General features: G+C 40.7%; 1 protein-coding gene across 1 annotated transcript in view; it reads right to left on the bottom strand.

The window, feature by feature from the left end:
• TMEFF2 (transmembrane protein with EGF like and two follistatin like domains 2) overlaps nt 1-13,650 on the bottom strand; it is a 280,639-nt gene extending 266,989 nt beyond the window's left edge. The window contains exons 1-2 of the mRNA XM_070956835.1: nt 13,476-13,650; nt 11,334-11,443 (exon numbers count right to left, since the gene is read on the bottom strand). Coding sequence (XP_070812936.1) covers nt 11,334-11,443; nt 13,476-13,650 — 285 coding nt within the window. The remainder of the gene's footprint in view (nt 1-11,333; nt 11,444-13,475) is intronic.
• Between the last annotated feature and the right edge of the window lie 11,503 nt (nt 13,651-25,153).

The following is a 25,153-nucleotide window of genomic DNA, read 5'->3' as shown; positions in this document are numbered from 1 at the left end:
GACGAGAGAAGGCTCTACGGCAGAAATTCTGCACAGTACTGAATATCAGGAAGTAAAGGCTCGTATTTCGGACCAAATCATTACAAATATTAGCGAGATTAATTCATCATGTCATTTAAAAAGAAGATAGTTCAGGGACAGGCATGAGTTTGTGACCAAGAACCACAGTGGGTAGAGACCAAGGATACAAAGGGGATAGTGCCATGCCAGATGTGGATTTGTTTCCAGCCTGAAGTTAATTGGGAAATTCTCTGGAACAAGAATAAGCCACTAAAAAATTCATTATGTTATGCTCATCGTAATTAATGATGCCAGGTTCTCATCTATTCTAATTATTTAATTGGTCAATGTGTTCTATTCTCTTCCTTTCTATGCAGGTCTAGTAGCATTCTCTCTGTGTATGGATGGATGTATAAACATATATATTCAGAGATACATACTAGATTAAATAATAGAGTAATTAATTGCCATGAAATATCCTCATTTTCATGTTTGTATTTCTATTTTATTCTGAATCTGTAAAATACTTCCTCTTGGCATGTGGTTGGCATTGGATCTTTCACAGATCTGTATGCTCCATAAAGAAAAGTATCATATATCTGATTCTTACTAGAGCCATTGTTTCTCTCGGTCATGTGCATCTCATATGATATTCACTCACTGGCAAATTACAAGGTTTAATATGTCCCTCTGACCCTCATGCAGTAAGAGTTCATGTGCTCCATACCCCATACGGAGAAGCTTAAAATATGAATTTCACTCTTGAGAGAATTTAAGTAGCATCCATTATTTCCCTTTAGTCATATGTATCTCACATGACAGCTTTTTTTAACCAGATTTATATTTTTGACTCTGCAGGATAATGAGTAGCAATAATAAAAAAAATGATATAGAAGTAGCGGAACACCTGAAATGTCTAATGTACATTTAACACCGACAAGATGCTTCTGGGAGACATCAGTGCACTCTTTGGTGCTCACTACATTTCTTCCCTTATCTGTCAATGTTTAAAGGACATTTTTAATGTGAGAAAAATAGATGAGGACCTGGCATCTTTTTTATTTCCAATAATGTTTTGGAGATCAGATATATACTCTCAAGTGGGTAGAAGGGGATGGTTTGAGGACTACAAACTAGTACTTTGGAAAGATGCTAATCTGTCCAGCGGCAAGGAGATTGGGGGCACTAGACAATTTCCCCGTAGCATTGGGAGGTAAGGGTTGCTGGCTGGGTACAACGTCACCAGTTTGCTTTTCTTGGTAAATGGATATTTGATTTCATGCACCCACATACCCAACTTGACAATATTTTAAAAGGGCTCTGTCTTCAGTCACAACAGAGGTAATAGGACAATGGTAGCACCATCTCTGGCACTGAGCTTCTAAAATTATTGGCTTGACTCCAACTCTGATATTGTTCTACTTTACAATCACTTTCATTCCTGGGCACATGGTCAGAATAGCAATTCACTTAAGCCCACTTTTGACCTTTGTTCTGTGCTTAATTCTATCTTTATTCTCATCCAACAGATATTTCTCTCCCTGCTGGCTTCTACAAATGTCTCTAGCTGGAGAAATAAGAGGTAAGGACTAAAGCATCCCCTCCCCCATCTTATCTTCATGCATGCAGTAATTGGCCCCTCCAAGCATGACCTATGCTTTAAAACCAGGCTTCTGCAGACTTTAACTAGCTATGCTCATCTTGGCTACATAACTTTCTTTGGGTTATCCAAATAATTTGGCTTCCTCTAGGAATGACGCCAAACTACAGGTGGTGTAAAGGTCTAGAAAAAAGGGAAAAGTACTAAGAATGAATCCCCTAATGAGCACATAGGACTGCTCTCTGCAAGAAGAAATAGTGTCTGCTCTTTTTGAAACAGATGTGTAATAAGCGTGCTCAGTAGAGAAATAGAAGTCCCTCACCGTGAGTATCTGGTGGGTGCCTGGTGCTCTTTTTATTTGCAGAGTTCTCAAATAGTATGGATACGTTTCTGAAGACAAAGTGTCTTCCTGAAATAAATCAGAATGCATTCGCACAACTCCAAACGATTTGATCTGAACTTGCCCTTTGAGAAAATGGATGATATTTTATTTTTCCATCTTGTACTTAATACTACCAATACATTTTATATAACTATAGAAAGAAGACCTGGAGCTTCAGGCAGTTCCGGTTTCTGCTATAGCAAAGGTTTTTGGCATTTTCTTTGGGGAAATGATAACTTTTCATTCAATGCATGAACACAATACACTGAGCAAGTGGGGGGGGGGCTACAAGGGTTAGGGTTAAGGTAGGCTGGCCCTACTATTAAGTTGAGTAGGATGACTAAATTAGGCTGGAAGGTGCACAGGCCAAGTGGCTTTTACTCTACCTCGTTTTATCCACTATCCCATCAGTAGCGGTGAAACAAGATTCAATTGTTACTCTTGTCCAATTCTGAGATGAAGGAAATTTGAGTTTCATCCTAGGCTGCAAAATGTTTTGACTCATGTTTTATTTCATTTATTTATTAGATATTTTTTATCTTGTCTTTATTACATTAAAAATAACTCAGAGTGGCAAACATGCCTAATATTCCTTCCTCCTATTTTCCCCACAGCAACCCTGTGTGATGAGTTGGGCTGAAAGTGAGTGACCGGCCCAAAGATACCCAACTGGTTTTAAGAATTCACAATTTCTTGATTTCTAGGCCAGCATTTTAACGAGAACACCAAACTATTATTTATTTTGTTAAATCTTATGATGCATACACAGTGATCATTATCATGGAGAAACTCCAGAGCAGTTGTGTTTCTTTGTTGCAGAAAGGCTAAAGTCAAAATGTCTTACAGGCTAACTTTTAAAAAATTAAATATCCACGACTTAAATGTTCTTTATAAGGCACATAGGGGGTTATTTTCAGTTAAAAATTGTATTGTTCACCATACCTGAATGTCGTGAAGGTTGTGGTAGGGTATTATAAATATTGTGGCTAAATTGGCACAGAGTGAAGTTAGTCACACCATCATAAGAGATGCAATTTAGTTCTATACAATCTTTTGTTTCCCGGATGGTGTAGAAAATCAAAAGATTTTATTTCTTTGCCCAAATTTTGGGAAGTCAAAAGTGCTGTTATCAAAACTAAGCAAATGCAAATCTGGGGTTCTCTTCTCTTTGATATACTTTGATATATGTTTGAATCGATGTCACAAATCTTTGCCTTGAATAAATCCTCCACTGCCAGATTACCTATCCTGAGTAAAAATGAAGTTACATGCTCCGTGTGGTGTGTATCTACAGAGATCAATTGACGGAGCTGTGCTACCTTGCCAGTATGACAGTACTCACAGATTCCTGATTTTGCAGGTCCTGCACGAGTCTTAGGTTGATTGCCTGAATAATATATAGTAGTTTATGATTGATATTAGAAGCTTGATGTTAAGAATTGGGGGGTTTCCTACAGACACAGTTGAAAGAGAAAGGAAAAAGAGGAGCCAGAAGTGAGACATATTGTCCCAAGCAATGTGACTACCAATTGATATTGGGAAGGGAAAGAAAAAAAAAACTACAGTAGTCCTCAATTTACAACTATAATTGGCACCAGAATTTCTGTTGTTAAGCAAGGAGGTTGTTAAGTGAGTTGCGCCTGATTTTACAACCTTTTTCTTGAAAGAGTTCTTAAGTGAATCGCTGCAGTTGTTAAGTGAATCATGACATTAAGTAAATCCACCTTCCCCCATTAACTTTACTTTACTCAGCCAGAAGCTGGCTGAGAAGGTTGCGTATGGCAATCACATGACCCCAGGGCTTTTATAATCATTGTAAATACATGCTGCTTACTAAGCGTTTGGATTTTAATCACGTGAGGATGCTGCAATGGTCATAAGTGTGAGGACTGGTCATAAGTCACTTTTTTCAGTGCTGCTGTAACTTTGAATGGTTGCTATGTTGTAAATCGAGGACTATCTATATTCAAATTGGCAAACAAAGCCCCCTATCACCACAATCTGATCTGTTCTCTTCTCCTTCTCTCTGCCATCTTCTCATTTTCCTGATCCTAGCTGCACTTAGAGAAGAGAAAGAGGGTCTTTCTCTTCCCTAAGTCCAGCTAGGATCAGGAAAATGACTGGGCTGGAGGAGAAGAGTTCATTTCCATCATATTTTCTAAACTTGATACTTAACTAAGACAGAATTGGAAAAAAAAGTGTTATTTCTCTCCCCAACCCCATCACTACAAAATACAATTTTAAAAAGACACTAAAGTCTAGACCCAATGTAAACTCTCAGAGCCACCACAATCTTGAATGCTACTATTATTCTCATTCCAAAAGTTGTTTCAGAGTAAAATGTTTAATACACCATTAGAGGCCAATTAATAAATGTGTAAGAGGTAAACGTAAGAATGCTTACTAATTCAGTTCACACTGAACTAAATCAAATGTAATTTTTTTTCATGGGTTTTCTTGGTCCTAATCCTGCTTCCATTTTGAAGCACAGCCATAGTCACCTACTCAAAGTTCAAGTAGGGCTTTTGCTCCTATCTGAAAAACTTGCACTTCTCTCTCATTCTTGACTTTGTGGGATTTATATGACACTTGTTGCAGCCTATCTATTAAAATAAATTGAAGAAGGTCAGTTTACTGTATATATCTACATTGATTCCAGCCAGCTCATTTTAGGGTTTCTAACAACAATTATTGATCCTTGCTTCTGGATCTTCCCCAGCAACTTAATTTGCAGGCCTATGTAACCAAATTAAAAAAAATAACTGTATCCTGTAATGAAGTTTCAAACCCTGATTTCTCCAGATCATGCTATTGCTAGTGTATTCATTTCGGTTCTCGCTCTTTTCCCATAGAAGCTCCGTCGCAATTACCATTCAAAGGCAGGTTAGGTTAAGAAATTTCAACTTGTACATGATTGTCCACAGAGCTCTGAAAATGAGTGATGATTTCAGCCTAGATCTTCTAACTCCAAACAAAATATCTAGTTGGCAAGGAAGGACTTATCTGCCTTAACCCCATGTCTTCGAGAAAGTTTTTTTTTAAGCAGAAACCTTCTGATGAAACTTTTAATGCATGTCATAAATACTATCCTTTGTAGATTGTTGGAGTTCCAACGCTGGCACACAAGCAATCCACCAATTGCAGGTGGAGCTGAACTCTCATTTGTGCCACCTCATTTTATGATACTCAAATTTAATGGGGAAATGGTTGATTCTCAATGGCACTGTCATGCCCCCGTCAGAGTCTGAATCTGTGGAGAAAGATGAGCTGGAATAAGAGCCGACAGAGATCAAGAGGGCTGCTCCACTGGCCTTGGAGGAAACTGGGGAAGGGCAGAGTCAGTCTGGACAAGACTTTTCAGGATTAGAAATGCTTGCAGACGGGGAGAAGCAGGAGAGACAGAAATCAGGCGAAGAGCAAGGACCACCCCCTCCTGATCCTAGAGCACGGAGAGAAGAGAGAAGACGAGACCAACACAGACTGAGTCGGCTATGAGATGGAGAGTGCCCCACCCCTTCACAAGGCATACTTGGGGTCTGAAAGGTGCTAGTGGAAGGTGCTAGTGGGAGGGGAGGGGCAGTAAGGAGGTGCCAGTGGGAGGGGCATTTGTCGGGAACAAGCATTGAATCTGTGGAGCCTCATGTGCACTTGCTGACGCCTGGAGATTACTGTGCTGTCTTGTGGGGCTCATCCGGTTTGCCTTCTTTGCTGAACTTCTTGCTCTGGTTACTGTTTGGCTAACCTGGCTAACTGGACTGCTGACCCTGGTTATTGTTTGGCTAACCTGGCTTACTGGAGAGGCTGCTGAAGGTGCATGTGAGAGCTTTGCTCCAGGATCTGTAGTAAACGTTTGGGGGACATTTGGGAGCAAAATTGGAGCAATAAAGGGGAATTAGACCTGTTCCCTGGCTGTGTTGTTTTTCTTACATTTTTAAAATGAGCCTAAAGAAAAATCAGCAGTCCTACTGATTCAAGATGGTATAATTGACAGGATTATTAGCAATCTGCCTATCCTTACCTGTAGTAGAAGCAGCAGCACAGTGTGATCAGGCTTTGTAGCTTTTTAACTTTCCCATTTACCCATGAGTGACATTGTTGGAAATTAAATAATTAGACGTAGCCACTAGATGCGACTCGAAATGTTGAACAGGCTTTTGATTTTAAAAGAGCGAGCCAAGGCAAAAAACAGTAGCCTGATTTAAGCTGATTTAACTTGTGTGACCATTCTTGAAAACATGCCTTGTATTGCCAACACAGATGATATACTTTGAGCACCAAAGTGGACCCAAGGTCTTAAAAGGACTACATCAGTGGTGGGTTGCCCCCAGTTCGGACCAGTTCGCAAGAACTGGTAGTAAAATCGGTGGGAGGCCCCGCCCACCACCCCGGATGTCATGATCGGTGATCTGCGCTTGCGCAGAAGCTTCAACGATCCCTTTACCGGTAGTAAAGGTAAGTAGAACCCACCTCTGGACTGCATAATTTACTAGGACAACCAGCCCTAATAAACTAGTTGTTCTAATAAGCTTATTAGCATGAGTATAAGTTTATTAGGACATAGCATAATCTCATATGAGTATAACATGAGTAGCAAATTTGTTTAGCATTCATTTTTAAACAAACAAAGCTAATTTAATCTTCAAGACAAATATGTGGGACAAAATATGATTATATTTCAGACCATACCACTTTAAGCTCAATGGGGACACAAAAGCTAATGTTTCTTCTAACAGAAAACTACATTTAAAAAAATGTTAGGGAAAAATTGCATTCAAAAAGTGTATATTATAGTTATATAGAGGCGGGATCCAGGAGAAGAGCCTTCGCTGGTGTGGCCCCAGCCCTTTGGAACATCTTCGTCTGTGGTGAAATTGGATTCCACCCTCCAAACTTTCTGCAAGAACCTGAAGTCATGACTCTGCCAGTTGGCTTGGGTCCCTAATGGGAGACTATCACACTGTAGTTGGTTTATCAAGTAACAGCAGTATATTCTACTCCCTTTCTCCCCATCTTTAGTTACTTATAACTTGTATTTTACTGCAAATTCAATGTGATTTTATACATATACATACATATACATATGCATATGGAGAGAGAGAGAGAGCGAGAGCGAGAGCGAGAGCGAGAGCGAGAGAGAGAGAGAGAGAGGATTTTACTTTAGTTATTGCCAACTATAGGGGGCAGTGCTCATCTCCATTTCAAGGCCATTGAATCAGTACTGCCTGAAGCCATTTCCACAATCAAGTGGCCAGCATGACATCATTGTTACCTTCCACCGAAGTGGTATATATTTATCTACTTGCATTTTCATGCTTTCGAACTGCTAAGTTGGCAGGAGCTGGGGTGAGAACAAGAGCTCACCTTGTCACATGGCACTCAGGTATCGAACCTGGACTGCTGACTTTCCACCCAACAAGCCCAGCATCTTAACCACTGAGCCACTGCATCACTCAGACAAGCAGACAGTTCAATCGTCAGAGAGACAAACAGACAAACAGACACAAATAGACAGATAGACAGATAGATGGATAGATGTTGTAAGCTGCCCAAAGTTGCCTTGCAGAGAGATAGTTATCAAGCAAATTTAATAAATATAAATAAATAAATATTGCAGAAAACATGCATTTTTGCCACAGATATCCTGATGAGTCTGTCTACAAACACACAGTAGATGTCTAATATAAAATCTAATTGAACTGAATCTGACAATATATAAATTCAATAAATAACAATTGCATAATTCATATACATAAAAGGAATATCAGGTTGATGGGGAAACTGAGCTGAAAACCCTTTAAGACTGAATCCATGAATAAGATGACACACATCCAAGAAGTTGATTGCCCATTTATAGATATGTCGGCCATATTTCTTCAAACAGGCTACCTACCATTTGCTCAGGCTAAGGCATTTTGAAAAATTTATTTCCTTGGATGGAAACAAAACAATGAAAACAAGACCAGAGGAAGGGTGGTGCCATGGCCTTTGCACTGATTTTAGGAAGAAATGTTTGGCACAGCCTTTCAGGATTATTGCTTAATGGTTACCTTCAATCAGGAGACTGACTTTTATCTTTCTTAAGATAGATTCCAAATGAGCAAGCATAGCAGAAGTACTGTAAAGACAGACTTCAGCCAAATATTATCCAGAAGTTAGATCCCAGCAGTACCATTTCCTTCCTATTTACCAGCATTAACTTGCCATTCAGTCTTGGGGCTTACTGGCATAGCAGTCAAATGGACTACAGTTACTCTCATATGTACGTGTGTGAAAGAATATAAAGGATTTATATACAGTATATCCATATCCATCCTTCCATCCATCCATCCATCCATCCTTCCATCCTTCCATCCATCCATCTATCAGTCTTCACAGGGTTCAAACAATCTCCAGTACCACCCCAAGAAAGTGAGGTTCTAGGTGACAGAATAAACAGGCTGAAGACCAAGATGCAGTTGAAGAGTGGCAAAGCCTACCTCTCAACTCCCAAAAATAATGTTACCAGGAAAAGAGAACATTTATTCCTTATCTACTTTCTCTTTTTACTTTTAACTTTTGCTATTCCCTCCCCAATGTTAGATTGAGATCATACTGCAGGGTGGGATGTCTCTGGATGTCCTGGCCGTCCTTGCTTGCATAAGTGCCATCAAACCTATGTACAAGCAAAATGTTCATCATGCTTTGCTTCCTAGTACCACTGAGAAAAAAAAATAAAGCACAACAAGACTCCTTAGGGTTCAGCTCTAAAGTTTGGTTTTGTGTTGGGGATGAATCCAGGAACTAGATGATCAACCTTTAAAATGGTCCCGGCTGTTGTGTCTGAATCTGCAGCAATGGGAAAACAGACCCGTTCTTCCCCAGAAAAGCATGGTCAGATTACTACAGAGAGTAAAAGCACAATAACAAGCTTTTTCTGTTAGCAACCCTACCTGGAACATGTGTTTTACCCCAATGGGGAGTCATGATAGCTAGTGCATCTCTGGGTTAGGAGAAACGGTTTCCAAGCCAAATGGTGCACAGCTTTTAGGAGGGCTTGAATTTCTAGGGATTCTGGGGTTAGAAAATAACCCTACATTCAGTTCTTGCAGAAGTCCTGCATTAACTGGATTCTGTATATCTGCACCCAGGTAGTGTCGTATTGATTGAATTTATAATCATTTATGATTTATTACTTAGCAGGGTTTGTTCTTTTGAGTTAGTAGAATTTGGAATGAGTTGTTTTTAGCGTGAGAATGAAAGATTCAATAGACTCCATATACTCCCAGCAGCCCTTTCTGTTCTTCTGTTGCCTCTGCTATTATGAAAGCCCCTGTTTCAGTCCACTGTGTTCCCTAAATTTAAACCAATTGTAAAGCCCAACTGGAGCCAGACAGGAGGAAGTCAGTGTGCTCTGAGCTTGCTTTGAGTTTGCTGCCGTTGGTGCTGAATTTGCTGCCCCTCCCCATCAGGCAGTGATACAAGGACAAAGCATTAAATCAATGCCTTGGAAGAAGCAACTTCCAAGGAACTCAAGGAAGAGATTCATTTAAGACTTACAGAGAATACCTTTGTTCACTCCCCTCCTCTTTTGGCAAGTGTTTGGGTCTAGAAATATGACACTTGAATGTAGTGTTATTTATAAGCTTAGTGATAACATAAATATAAATGCAACGTGCACAGCATGGCTTTAGCAAGCATTATGTAATCCTAATACCTAATTTAAAGATTGATTAGGCACTGGCTATGAAATGCCATGCATGCTTAGAGAATTCTTATTCAATTAAAGGCTTATCACATATGGCTGCTACTACTACACCATTAGATGATAAACTAATGATTTTTGCGACTATGATTATTTTCATGGAATCCGAGAGGAAGTAAGGCTATAAAAGGACAACCTCCCATTCCCTCCCGCCCTTTACTAGGATGTCTTTACTTCTAAAGCATGCTTCTGATACAGTTTCGGTACACAATGAAATATGCAAAGGAAAGCAATTTGAAAATACTACACAATGTTTCTATTCTCTTTTTGTCCACTTGTAAACATCTATTTCATTCAACATTTTAGAGAATATATATTCATTGAGAAAGAGGAAGAACAAAAAATGGACTAAAAAAAGGTAAGATACAGAGGAGTAAACAAGGGATTGACAAATGTCATAAAGATTATACTTTTCCAGTATATTAATTGACTTAGAATAGCTAAATATATTATATGGTATTAAAGGTCTGAAAATGGCTATTAAGCTCTAAGGAAACCATAAACATTCTAAATACAGCACAGTACAAATCATAAAATGAAATAAATTAAAAGTGAATGATTTTTTCCATGCTAAAAGTCTATTCTAATTTACAAGTTCTATAAAATTAAAATAAAAGACTTTATGCAATCAAAGAAAACAAAATATGGCATAAACTCATGTACTGAGCTGTAGTCTAGGAATGACACTCAATTTGAATGAAATTCTGTGGGGGTGGGTTTACTTTTGAGATATGAACTTCCAATGCTTGCAGAAGAAAATGTAATAATAATTTATCTGTGCAGACATATAGTATTATTTATCCTTCTTGATGTTCCATTAAAATCTGAATTTAAACCACTCCTCTGAGGGAAACTGCTGATTTCAGTCATGCATTTAGGGCAGAGAAACTGATTGTAATAAGCCATTTTAAGCAGAATTATGTGAAAGAAATGCAGCTTGCTGAAACCAAGGGGACTTATTTCCAAGTAATGTTTGCTTCTAAGTGCCAGTTTAACGCAGCAGCAGTTCCTGCATTTCACTTAACTAAGAATAGCTTTGCCTTCGCCCTTCCAAAGAGACACCTTCAGGTTTATTAACACATAGGAAGTTTTGTTTCAGACAATGTGGACTCCACCCTTAAAATCAGTGGAAACCGATTCAAGTAATATTTATACTTTCTTGGATTTGGAATTGAGAACCGACTCCAGCCAACCAAGATACACTTCTCTCTTCTTTCCAATATTTGAGCTCATACTTCTACAGACCTTCTTTAACCCATCACATCAGTATATGGCCTGCTCAATCTTTAACTGAAGATCTGCTTGATTAGGAGAATGGAGAATGAACAAAACAGCTGATTTTATAAAGGCCACCACAGTTCAAGCTTACATCTCCGCAAGCATCTAATTCTAAGGAAGCATTGGAAGAACGACGTCTTCATTTTTTCCCAAAGACTCTATCTTCTTGACACCAGTTGGCTATCCTGCCAGATCTTTAAACTTGCAGCCAGCCTTTCTCCCTGACTTCTCTCCATGCAGAGATATAAACTGCCAAGTGATGGCTTGTAAAGCAAGATTCCTGATTTGTATCCTCATTAGTGAATTACCGAATGAGAGATCAATCTTCTTACCTTGAACTGACAGACGCAAGTCACGGTATCACCAATCCTTAAGCACTCCCCGTCAAATTTGCAAGTATTGGTGTCACAGAGAAAGAGATCATTTTCTCTGTCATCATAACCTCAAACAGAAGAGAAAAATGCTGTCAGCTTCAGTCTGGCAGAGGGACGGGAACAGGGCAACTGCTTTTTTAGGCACCTAGCACAACAATCCTCGTGGAAGAAGCATATGCTATTTTCTCATACCCACTTTGGCTAGCATCCTTTCTCCAAAGGAGTTTGCTATTCCGGCATACTCACCTTGCTGCTGCCACCTCACCTTTTTCTCTGTGAGGAGATTTTAGTTTCTCAAATATCAAACATTTGCTTGTAAAGCAACACATTTCCTGCCCCTCCTAACAGCTTTTCTGTCCCTAAGTCTAAAATGGGAATTTCTTCAACGCTCCTCTAGTAATAAAGATAAACCAGCTGCATGATTTTTGTGATAGGCTGCCTGGTTCCAATGAAGACTGATCACCTCCAGGTTAATAGGAGGGAGGGGGCAGGTTTTGCAAAGACCTGCTGAAAGAGCCTTTCCTCCAGTTCTGATGGGCATGTTAATAGATCTGGCTAGCGAGTCAGCTCACAAATGCCTAGTCAGTTGTCAGACCTCAGCTAGTTGCCATCCTATTCTGAGGGTGTGTAGCAAGGGTTTAAACAAAACAGCCATTTTTCAGGCTCTGAATCTAGCGTTATCCTTATGTTCTAAGGTTGTAGAGCTCGGCTGTGTTTTAAAAATGAAAACATTACTCTAGGGCAAAGGCAACATTGCTCTGAATGACTTGGATAGTGGAGGCACAGCCTCCACCAAACCATGCCATTCCTGTAATGTATCTGAAGTAGTTTGGGAAATACTTTTAACATTACAGAACAATAGTACCAGGCTAAATCCTACAGATGCTGCAAAGGTGACTGAGATAGGAAGCTTTGGGTTTGACTTAACCAAATGAAGATGAAGAAACTGCAGTGCTGACCAAACTATGTATTCAGCAAGTATTGTCCCCACCTTCTGTACACAGAGAGAAAAGATCTGCTTTTGCTTCAGATTCAGAGTTTCACACTTTTTATGGGGGGAAAGAGAAGCTGCATTTTTCTAGTGGTTTGCCATTTTTCTCACTGTGCATGTATAGATGCACAGTTGTAAATGGGTCCTTACATAAGAAATATAGAGATTTTCACTGGAAGGGAAAGTACTTCCAGAAACATTTGGAAGTCAAGCTCATGTGGGAAGCATGATAGCACAGCTGGTAAGCACATTCCAGACAGAAGAACAATTAACCTTTTGAGGATGAGCCTGATCATCGGAAAAGACAACTGATAGGGAGAGGTAATAATAACTCTCTGGTGCTGCCTCTTCCTTATTCAATTAGAGGGTTTCAGTTGGAGGGTGCCTGGAAAACCACTTTGAGCAGGAATGAGACTGACCAGAGAAATCAGGCAAAGGAAGCCTGCTTAATGGCAGCTTTCAGAAACAATAGGCAGCTTTGGACCCGATTTTTAATACTTTGCTTTTCTTCTTGGGAATAAAGTCTTTCCTCCAATTTAACTCCTTTCCAGAAAACATCTCATATTTTAAAGTTAAGAGAGAAAGAGAAAGAGGGAAGCAAAGAACTCATGGTCACCCCAAAGAACTAAAAATCCCCAGAGAATGCCCAAAACCACAAGGCAGGTGGAAATGATCTTTCTGGACTTGCTGGTTCTTGGTAAGCAGTCCAGACTTTCCTGCACAAAATATCATCCCTTTTAAGTGCTCTCTTGCTTCCTTGCTCTAACTTTGAATAGCGGGCAAGCGTCCTAAGAATCATTTTACAAGATCCACCCTTTGCCGGCACCCTTTGCCCTTTGCGTTCAGACAACACAAGCCTAGCGAGCTTCACCATCCAAAGTCAGTCTCGAACAGAGGCAATTCAAGGCGGGATGGAAGTAGCAAAAAAAAGCTCGTTAGTCTGTCTAACATTTCCAGACAGCCCCGCGGTGGGCCGCTTTTCAGAAGCGCATCAATCCCACCCCTCGAACCCTCTTCCTCTTTCGCCCGTCCGGGGACCAAAAAAAAGGGTGCCTCTGCTTGCAAAGGGAAAGACTCCATTTCTGCCCCACGTTCCCGCCCAAGCTTACCGGAGCAATTCCAGCCGGTCGGCGTTTGGCAGTCACTTAAGGAGGTAGGGAAGGCTGCAAGTTTGTCCGGCCGGGCGACGATGAGCAGTGTCACCGGCAGAAGCAACCAGCAAAAGCAATCGCAAAGTGTCCAGCTGCTGCACTGGCGAGCTGCGGAAGATTCCCACAACACCATGACTTCTGGAGTCAACTCTAGAGCGGCCGTGAGAGGGAAGCTCCCCAAAGCAGGTCGGTCTCGGACAGGCGGGCAGCAAGAGGCGTCGGGGGCGACTTAGCATCCCGGGGGCCCCAGCCAACAGGAAGCTAGGAAGAAGAAGCACCCAAGTCCTAGCATGGTGAAGATCCTGAGAGTTTCGCCAGAGATATCCAGGGGCCTAGCCCAGCCCAGGGAGTGGCAGGAGCAAGGGCGGCCAAGGAGGAGGAGGAGGAGAGCCAGGAGGCTGGAGCAGCCGCTGCCATAAGGGGTCGGGCTGGGCTGAGCTGGAGAAAAGAGCGTCAAGGCGCTTCGCAGCCAAGCCGCCGCCGCCTCCTCTCCTGCTCTGCCGCCCGTATCCCTCTGGCGTTGGGAAAGCAGCAGGTCCTCTCAGCCCGCCGGGGTCACGTGGCGCAGGCAGAGCCGGCCCTGATTGGACGAGCGGGATGCAGGTCCCTGGGAAGGAGGGGGAGGGAGGCAGGGTGGTGGTGGCGGCGGCGGCAGCAGAAGCAGCAGCTGGAGCGAGAGATGCTGATGCTAATGTTGGCTGGGCTGGGTCTTCTCTCTGTGAGGCGCACCGGGGAAGCTCGGGGGCGGCAACACCCTACCCCGCCCTGTGAGGTGGTGGGGCTCAGCCGGCAAGTGGCGGACGAGAGAGAGAAGCCGCTTCTTCCCCAGACGGACGAATTGATTCGCAGCAAAGACTCGGGCGTCGGGGATCTCGGACTGGGCGACGTCTTCTGCACGAAGAAACCCCCTCGCTCTTCTCGTCCCCTGGCCGGGAAGAGCCGCCAGCTGGATCTACGGCGCGATGCTTCGTCGGCGCCCTCTCTAAAACCTTGCATCCTTCCAGGGCTGAGGCGCTTTCGCGGCGCAGCGTCCGCACCGCCGCCGCCCGCTTTCCCGAGCCCTCCCGTAGACTGAGCGCGCAGACACGCGCTCGTTGAGCCGAGGTCCCAGCCAGGCGCACCACAGGCGTGTGAAAGTTGAATTGCGGTCACTACGCATGTGCGAGCGCTGGAGGTCCGCGAGCGCGCGCGCGCGCCTGCCTATATGTGTAAGTGTGTGTGTGTCTGAATGAATGAGGGAAGCGTGTGTTGTGTATGTGCGCGAAAAAGCGGCGGCAGCAGCGGCGGCTGTATTTAGAAGAGGCGGCGGAGGTAAAGATCCGTAAATGGGGTCCGTACGCGCGGAGGGAGGGTCTGGGGAAGAGTCGTGGAAAAGACTATGGCCCTGTTTGCACAGTTCTTGGATGAGTGACTTGAGTTTTTCTCTCTCGCCAGCCGGCCGGCCGCGCCTGAAAGGGGCCATTCTTCAAGAGTCTTCTTCGTGAGTATGTTTCTTTCGTAAGTGACCAGGCAGAAAACTGGGCTGCAGTGCGTTTTGCAGCTGGAAACACCCAGCTGAAGCGCGGGACCTGTTAGCCCGAGGTTTTGAAAGTTCGTCGCGACAATCCAAGGAGCGCCGTTTACTCGTGGAGGTTGTGAAAAGAGGAAGGGAAGAAGAAGAAGAAAAGATGGAGGAGTGAGAACAGAAACCAGAGAGAGAGAGAGAGCAACGGCTAACAATTCAATCTCTCTCTCGCTCTCCCGAAGAACGGACTATCCGCCGCTGGGGGCGTGGAGCACTGCCGCAGGCGCCGTCCGCGTCAATTCACCAGGAGTGTCGTCGTCCTCCCCGGTTCAGCCCCAGGGCTCGGTCGGAACCACACCCTGGCCAGGTCTCCCTCAAGTCGTCGAGAGGACTTGGTCAGCACGCAGGATCCCCCGCCTTTCCTCCCACCCGTCCGGACCGGGCTGCAAGGCCAGCGCTCGGGGTTGGGTTTTTTGCCTGTCAAAAACGTGTGTATGTTGCTGTAGGAAATGTACGTATTTGTTGAGAAAAATCCGGGAGGGAGGATTAGGAGGAGAAGAAGAACGGATAATTTAAGTGTTGACTTTTTTTTTTTTTTTTTGGCTCTGGTCAAAAAGCGGAGGAGAAAACCCACCAGAGAAAAGGAGGCGTCCGCAAGAATGGAGAAGGGGAATCCTATTTGCTTCTCCCTAGAACCGAGGACGATGCGGGAGAAGAACGAAAAGTGTTAATCGGCGCCGCCCGCCCCATGTTGCTTAATTTGTTTCTGCCTTGATCTCGACGCCTTTGGCCGACGGCCCCAATTGCTCCCCACGGGCAAACGTTCTGCGAACCCTTCCGCCCGCGCCGCTGCTCCGCTTCCCACGGAAGTCGCGCTTGCCTTTACCCTCCTCCCCGTTGCGCCCACTCCACTCTCTTTCGCGCGCTCGTCCGCCCCGTGGCAGCAACCGCGGCCCTTCAGTCTGCGCTATGCAGCGGCTCTAGTTCCTTGACTGCATTAGCGCGAGCGGGCGCGCGTGCTCGCAGGAAGCAACCCGGACAAGGAAGCGGCGATCAATTAGTCCTGACGGCAACGAAGAAGCGTTCGGCAGACGCAGCTGCATCAAGTCTTCGAAGGAAAAGGGGGAAAAAATGCCCATTAGAGAGAGAGAGGAGGAGGGAAGGCGGGGACAGCCCTCATCCAAGAAAACAAACAAACGAATTAAATATATTCACACACACACAAACACCCGCGCGCCTTTAGATTCGGAGGCTGCTTCAGCCGAAGTAATGGCATCGGTTTGCACGAACGGTGATTTTAACCGCTCGGAACTTGCAGGCGAGCCAGGCAGGGTTGGGTTCCCTGTTCTTTTCAATCGGCCAGATTGGCAATTTAATCAGGCTCGTAGGGGAGAGAACCCGCGCTTTCAAGGAAATGGAAGCAAAAGCCCATTAGCAAGCGTTTAGGCAGCAATTGCGGTGATCAAGTAAAAAGCTGAACCTAGCGGGAGTTCAGGGCTCGGGTAATATTTGCGGGGCGAGGCATGAAAGAGGCAGAAATTAGCCTGCCTTGGGTACGCGTTGGCAGCTTTAAAAGCCATTCCAGTAAATTCGCGGTCCTGCTTAAAATCATCTTGCTGCGAATTTTTTTTTTTTAACGCGTGCGTTTGCATCCGTTCAGATCGTCTTTTTTTTTTTTTTTATGCTTCCTCCGTATTGGACAGAGGAAGAATTGTTATGTTTTTTTTTAACATTTGGGCCTCAGTTACTCTCTCACTTTCTGTGGCTTCCCATACAGGGAGACTTGAGTTAATCCACCAAGGGAGCATAGCACACAAAGCTCCACCATGTGGCAAGAGCGCATCAGTCACTGGATACTGAGTACTGGAAATAGCAGTTGAATAAAAGAAATGGCTTCTCCCTGAATTCTGACAAGTCAAAGGCTGCCAGCAAGTGGAGAGAAAGCGGTGGTGGTGGGGATGATAATCACTTAGTGGTGCTTTGAGAAGCAGCCTCTCAAACATTCATCTCCAGCAGTATTGGATGTATTACTGTTGCCCATCCCTATTCACATGGGTGGAAACATTAAAGGCTCAAGAGCTGGTAGAGAAGTAAAGTTAGACCCACCCACCCCACTCACCTCAAGATTTGGCTGATCTTTTAAGATTAACCAAAATCAATGCCACTGCATTAAAACATTGATCCCATTAAAGCATGTCATGTACAAGTTCTGATTTGCTGTATACATATTTATTTGCAACCATTGGTTTTAGCAAAATTAGTTCTAATTTGGAGATAGGCAAAGAGTCCAGCATTGCTAGGCTGGAGAACAGCTCCTTAAACAGACCAAAGTAGTACCATAACAATGAATGGTTATACATGGCAGTAATCATCTCAAAAAAGGGGGGGGGAAACCTATTTATCAAGGCATCATTGTGAAAGAGAGATAGAGAAATCTAAGAGAAAATGATTTCTATAGTAGCATATATAAGTGGCAGAATTCAGCTAATTTTGGCTGATCTCAAAAAAGCTTGTTGGTAACCAGCTAAACATGTTGGTTAGTACTTTGATGAGAGACCACTAAATTCCCATGGAAATGGGATATAAACTAAACGGGGGAAATTAAAAATAAACCCTTGAAGAAAGCAACAACAAAATGCTTATGCTCTGTTGCTAAAGTAAAATCATCATGGGGTAGGATTGCCCTGCGGGAAACTTGAATAGCATTGCAGAAGATTCAAAATCTGAATTCTAGCTTAATAGTTGACCCCAACTTTGTATGCCAAGACAAACAGCCTGATGCCCTTAGGAGCTCCCATCTGGCCCAGTACTTAGCCAATACTTGTCTTGCTGCTTCAATTTTTGAGTGCAGTGCCTGAACCCTTTGTGCAGGCCTTTGATGTGAGCTGTGACTTTTAAGGATAAAATATGTCAATTACACAAATGGTTCCAGTCCTCTTTGATGTGTTGATAGAATAAGTCCACTTTCTTTTTCGCTTGATGGTGCTACTACTACTTCTATTGCCCCTTTTGAATATTCCCAAACCCATCTGGCATCTTACGTAGCATGTGAGTGGCCAACTGGCAACTAGAGTTGCATCCATAACTACAACTCCTCTTTGTCAGCCACGTCTGATTGAACAGATTTTCTTTCCCATATGAAATAAAAGGAGCCTCCATGGTCATTACATTCTCACACAGATTTTTTTCATGTTGCCTTTTGATCTTGCCCCGGGAGTGATAATTGCTAGGCTCCAGGCAACTTGTGCCAAAGTCTGAATTCCAGACTTGAAATTCCCTGCAGTTAAATAAATTTCAGTTTTCATTGTTCTGAGGAGCAAATCACTGTGAATGTTTTCTGGTTGGACTACCTATGAGTTTCCTCCATACATAGCATCCTGATTTTTCATTATCAAAATACTTTTCCACCATATTTCTAAATAAACAATAAAAGCCACCCATAAAAGTAACATTTCAAGATCAAATTCATTTTTGTTAATTTATTTCAGCATTCTTTTTCTCATTGCTTGATATAGATTTTGAGGAGTGAACAATTTGTATGTGGATAAATAAAAGTAATAATTCTTTTATGTTTTTTTATTTTTATTAGTTTATAGTATAAAACTACACAAACAAATAGGAAAAATAGAAGAGGGAAAAGGGAAGGGAAAAGTGTAGAAAAGAAGGGAAAAAGAAAGAAAAAGCATTGACCTTTGGTGCAGTAAAATAAGATAGTAACATCAAACCTCAACTTTTTACTTCTACATAGTATAAAGTAGCCATTTCTATACCAACAAATCTATTTAATCGGTAAAACTGAAAATCAAAGTTTCATTTTTTCCCCCACCTCAAGCACAAAGTGTAAAAGTGGTTTCCAAGTAGAAACTTTTTCTTATAACAGTCAATTTAGCCATATCTGCTAACTCCATAAACTTTTGCAGTCATTCGTCCACTGTGGGAATCAAAGTGTCCTTCCATTTTTGTGCATAAATTAATTTTTGTCACCGTCAATGTATATAACATCAAAGTTCCAATTTTTTTCTAAGTATTTTTCCATTAAAACAAAAAGGGAAGTTTCTGGTTTTATCTTAATATTCACTTTAGGAATCTTCTGTATTAGAATATGAATCTCACTCTGATATTTCTTTGCTTTATCACATGTCCACCACAAATGATAAAAAAGTTCCTTCTTTACATTTGCATTTCCAACATTCATTTGGAGTACCTTTATAGATTCTTGATAATTTATCTGGTGTTAAATACCAACAATATATTATCTTACAAAAGTTTTCTTTTAAACTGTAATTCAGTGTAATTTTTAAACCTCTCATCCACATATTCTCCCATTGTTCAAGCTTTACATTATATCGAATGTTCCTTGCCTGCTGAATCATACAATGTTTTACATATTCACTTTCCAAATTCAAATTGAATAGCATTTTATGAACCTTAGCAACAATATGTTCATCATTACCACACAGTAGGATTTCCAATTCATTTTTAACAAGGTCAAACCCATAACTCTTTGTCTAATTTAAATCAATCTTTCAGTTGTAAATACGTAAACCAATGGCACACATGTCTCCTTCTGATTCTAGTTCTTCCTTAGGCTTGAGGATAGGATCACCAAAATTAAATGATATTTTACCATAGGTCCACCGGTTTGGCTTCGCCATCATTTCTTTTCTGAAAAAAGCTTATTGAGGGAATACTCTAAGAGGCATCTTCGTAGAAAACCTTGTTTTATATTTATTCCAGACTCTTAGAGTGGCACATCTAACAAAGTGGTTGTTAAAAATCAATATTTACTTCAACCTTATGATATCAGAAATAACCGTGCCACCCAAATCTTAATTCATGACTCTATAAATCAAGTAGCCTCTTATTCTGGAGGTTCACCCACTCTTTTAGCCAGACCAAACAAGTATTAAAATATAATTTCAAGTCTGGTAAACTCAAACCCCCTCTTTCCTTAGCATCTTGAAGTACTTTAATTCTTGATTTTTTCCCTTGCCATATATTAGCAATATTGCTCTGCCATTGTTTAAATTGAGTATCAGTTGCATCTTTGTAAGACATTCATCTTAATTACAGAACTTCTACCCAATAATGATAAATGCAGTTCATCCATCTTAATAAATCCTTTTTAATATCATTCCAGAGAGGCACATAAGTTATTTTGAAACAGTTTTCTATTTATATTCGTCAGTATGACCCTCAAATATTTCACCTTTTTGTCAATCCTAAAACTAAACATTTTAGTCAATATATCACAGTCCTGTGGGGTCATATCCTTAGTAAGCATTGTTGTTTTCTGTTTGTTTATTTTAAAACTTGCTTAAAACCTCAAACTTATATCATTTCCTCATTAAATATTCTATATTATTTTGGGGGTCTTCCAAGAATATAACCAAATCATCAGCAAATGCCCTCAATTTATAAACTTCCTTCTTGATACTTACACCTGTTATTTTCTCATCTTGCCTGATATCTCTATTCAAAACTTCCAAAATAAACAACAAGGAAGACAAGGGTCATCCTTGTCTCACCCTTTTGGATTTCACATGAATTGATTAAATCAGTGTTATTAATAATTTTTGCTTGCTGTGACATGTAAACAGGTTTAACACTTTGGATACAATTCTCCCCAAAGTCCATTTCTTCCAGAACTTTAAACATAAAAGCCCAATTTAGATTGTAACAGTAACGGTTAAAAAGAAACAAATGAGTATAGCCTTGAGAATCATTACTGACAATATGTAATATTGTCTATATGTAATAATATATCTTGTCTCCTTTGTTTTAAAATTTTATTTGGAAGAAGGCACTTGAACTTTTTCCTCATGCAGTTTTCATTTTTCAGGTTTACATGTCTGGATGGAAAAACTTTTTCCTGGGGGAAAAATGATATATATCACCCCTTTTAGTTGATTTTAATTTTGTTTCTCTTGGTGCTCTTGTTTCTTTCTGTGCTCTTTCAGGAATTATGGAGAGAAAATCACAAATAGCAGTAATGAGAGATAATTAAAACAGTTGAGAGCAACATACAAAGGTTCCACTTAATTCTTGACATTTTGAGTGCACAGGTTGTGGAAGAAAGACCTCTGGCTGGAACCTCTTAGAGCTCTTTCCTCAATCAAACAACACTGAATTTAGCTCAGTATAAGCCAGTGTTTATCTAAAGCAGTTGCCCTCAGTCTGGTGTACTCCAGATATGCTAGAAATTCTGTTTCCAGAATTTCTAATCTTCATAGAAGGAAAATTCGAAAGAAGACCTATAACATTTGGAGACAACGGACTGGGGAGTGCTGATCTAAAAAGCTCTTCACTAGTTGAAATTATCTTTGGTAATCTGATTGATTTATCAATCTTGTTTTTTACCTATCAAAATGATCCATTGTTAGAGTTCTTCCTAATGCTTAGTTATTTATTAACATTCATCTAGTACATTTCTAGACAATTTAGCAGGCTTTACAGTATTGTAGATGTTAGGATATTAGGAAGTTAGTCATAATATTAACCATAATCACGATAACATTTGGTTTCTGTACTCTAAGAGCTCTCCCGAGATAACTAAAATTTGTTCCATAAACAAATATGTAATTCCCTCCCCTTTTTTTCTGGAAAACAAAAGGAAATCTGATAACTTGATTTTAGGGCATACTTAACAAATCTAGAACAGTGCAGTAATAAGCAGAAAACCTCCAAACAAGAAAAAAGAACTGAAATTTTTGACCTGTCTGGATGTATCATATAATTATGGCTTCTTCACTTTGGTCTGAGTAATGTGTAGTTCCAGGAAGCAAAATTGCCCCTTTTTTCTTTTATAACTCTAGGCACCCCACATAGAAGTCTGTCTTCTTTTCCGTCTCTTACCTTCTTTTAAATTGCTTTCCATGTATCTCTTATTTTTGAATGCAGACTTTGCTAGTGTTTTCTTTAAAAAAAAAAAAAAGCAGCACATACGCACATGGTTCCTGCGATGCTCAAAGCTTCATATTTTAGGCTGGAAATAAAACTCAAACAATATTTCTGTTTCTGAATCTAAATAGATATTTGGACTTCTAAAAATCTCAAAAAAGGCACTGGGCTGTTATTTATGCCCTGCATGATTTGGGTATGTCCTCTTCTTTTTCTCCCTTTTTGTATACTTGGGCAATTACTGTAAAAACTATGGACGAAGTAAAACATATTTCCCTAAAAATGACAGGTGACTTTCTTTTTGGCTTAGACCTTGTTTTCTCAAGCATGTGAGATCGTACCCCTAAAGGAACACCTAACAAAAACAACATCTGTTTGTTAGATTTTAAATAGCCCAACAGCAAATGTTTGCTATTTCAAATGAAGCAGACTGACAGTGCAACCTAAGAGTTTACAACTTTAGTGTAGAGTTACTTGCTTTAGTGAATAAAGCCCTAATTGCCAGATATACATACCGCGTATCCACTGAAATCTGTGGCAAGTCTCCCAATTAACTGGATGATCCCGGACTGTACACAGCTCCTGTCAATCATTTTACAGCCAAACTCGGTGATAAAGAGTCCTTGCTTGTCATTCTGCTCTAGTTTTGGCGGCTATTTTAGTTAATTGTAAGCACATGGTGATCCAATCTGGATGTGCATAAAGAAGGGAAAGTGTAAACTCTTCCCTCTGCCCCTTTGTTTGTTTTGCTTTTAATTTACCTTCTCTGTGCAGGAACAGAATTTTAAAACAAAAGGCTCCATGAGCGCCAAAGGAAGCTTGCTTCTTGGTTTTTTTTTCCCCTCCTAAACTACATTTTAGAAAAAGGGGATTCACCACCCTGGTGGTGCAGCAGACTAAAGCACTATTATTAACATCAGCTGCCTGCAATTACTGCAAGTTCAAATATCACCAGGCTCAAGGTTGATTCAGCCTTCCATCCTTTCTAAGGTAGGTAAAATGAGGACCCGGATTATGGGGGCAATAAGCTGACTTTGTATAAATATACAAAAGTATGAAGGCTATTGCTTAACGCATTGTAAGCCACCCTGAGTCTCCGGAGAAGGGCGGCATATAAATCAAAATAAAAATAAAAATAAAATAAAATAAACGAAAGGAGTAGTATTACCCCCCTCTCCCTACATAGTAGTCATGATCCAAATCAGGGCTCTGTTTCTCAGTTGACAGACTTAAAGCATCACCTCCCATTAAATCATTAAGCAAGTCACTATGGTTGTTAAGTGAAACATCATGTCACCACAATGTACAATGTTTTCCGTTAACTGCTTGTTGCAAGCCGATCAGGAAGCATGCAGATAGCAATCACATGACCATGGGACACTGCAGTGTGAGGATTGGTCACACAGCTTTTTTTAAAATACACTTGTATCTTCAAAGTTGCTAAATGAGGTAGTTGGTAAGTGAGGACTACTCATTGTATATTCTGGTGCTTGGAGCCAATCGCTCTATTACGTATTTCCTATCCAATTCATATTTCCCATATCTCCATGTCTTTTTCATCACAGAGTAAAGGACTGACTGCTGACCAACTAATTATGTCAGGAAAGTGCTTTCCTGTTTGAATCAGGATTCATTAAATGAAGGGAAAAACACTCTTGCAATATCACTCCCTGGGAGCTATAGTGAACATATAAATTGTTAAAACTCCTAGCTTTCATCATTAGATTAATGGTACACATTCAGTTCTCAGCTAGGGTTGATTAAGGTGGCCTTACGTTTATCGCTGAGCAGGTGATGCTTTTGATTTTTACGAGAATGATAGTGTTCTCCATGGTGTTAAGAAGCCTATTATAGTAAACACTTTTAAAATGGATTGTTAAGAGCCACAAAAGGAAAACTGATCAAGAACTTAGAAACAAGACATCTCTCCATGTTTCATTATGGCCTTGTGGGGTAGATTCAGCAAAGCATCTTTGCTATCCAAAGGAAAGCTGGTCTTATAGAACATGATCTTGACAAGAACTTATCATACATCAGTGTTTCTCATTGCTCACTTACAGTAGGAAATACCCCAGCGTTATCCAGTTGTCTGTGCTCCAAAATTCAGTCTGAAAGTCCAGTCTGAAACTCTTGAAACTCCTATTGGAAGAAAAAGGACTGCATTTTTTTTATGATGTTCAAAAAATGTCACCATAATTAGCAATAATTTTCCATAGTCATTCCCCTAAAAAAAACAAGGGAGTATATCCCTGGGCCACAAAAGATGTAAAAAAAAGGATCTGATGATCAGAACAGTGATGTTCTACCTATGCAGCAGCATTAATTAGGTTGATCACATCTCAGCCTACACACGAAAGAAGAATCCACTTCTGCCATCTGTTTCAGAAGAGATTTGGGGCACCTTAGATTGTATTTGAGGATAACTTTATTATGAACCAATCCCCAAATATCTGATGTCATTTCTTGTATCTACTGAAATATCTTACCTACTGTACCTGTGGTGGTTTGTGCATATCTGTTACACATCTGAATATGTTCAAGAAATACACTTATCTAGTGTTACTGCCTAGCAACTGGATTTATTGCAATAGTCAGAGATTTGCTTATCTCTTTCATTGCCCTGTGAATTGATCTTGATCTTGATAAAACAAAAAATAAGTTTACTTCTTCCCCAGATTAGCATCTCAGCCAAACTGCATTCACAACTATTATTTGTAAACTAAATGATGGTCACCTTAATAGACTTGCTTATTTATTTTTAGAATAGAATAGAATTCTTTATTGGCCAAGTGTGATTAGACACACAAGGAATTTGTCTTGGTGCATATGCTCTCGGTGTACATAAAAGAAAAGATACGTTCATCAAGACTCATAAGGTACAACACTTAACATGGCATGTATGTAATGTAATGTTGAAACTGAACCATAACAAAGATTTTTTTAAAAAAAAGTTACGTTATAGTATGATATATTATTTGGAAGATAAACCTTGTATATAAAGATCTCTTTTGGAACTTTACCTTCCCAAAAGGAGACAGGTTTATAGAATTAAATGAAGAAACAACAACAGCAACATGATTTATGTGGCTTTAAGGTTGATAAAAGATAGAAAGATCTGAAGCAATCCTTGGATTCCCAAATTACATTAACCTCTTGTGGTTTATTTGATAAAAAACTGATTCAACAAAAGATTTTGAAATTACCCTGATCTGGAGTTTGTGTGTGTATGCAT

Source organism: Pituophis catenifer, unplaced genomic scaffold, assembly GCF_029215685.1.
Source record: "Pituophis catenifer annectens isolate HBS135680 unplaced genomic scaffold, rPitCat1.0.hap2 SCAF_1, whole genome shotgun sequence".
NCBI classification, from domain to species: Eukaryota; Metazoa; Chordata; class Lepidosauria; order Squamata; family Colubridae; genus Pituophis; species Pituophis catenifer.
The sequence above is the reverse complement of the archived record's forward strand: the minus strand, read 5'-3'. Positions and strand labels throughout refer to the sequence as shown.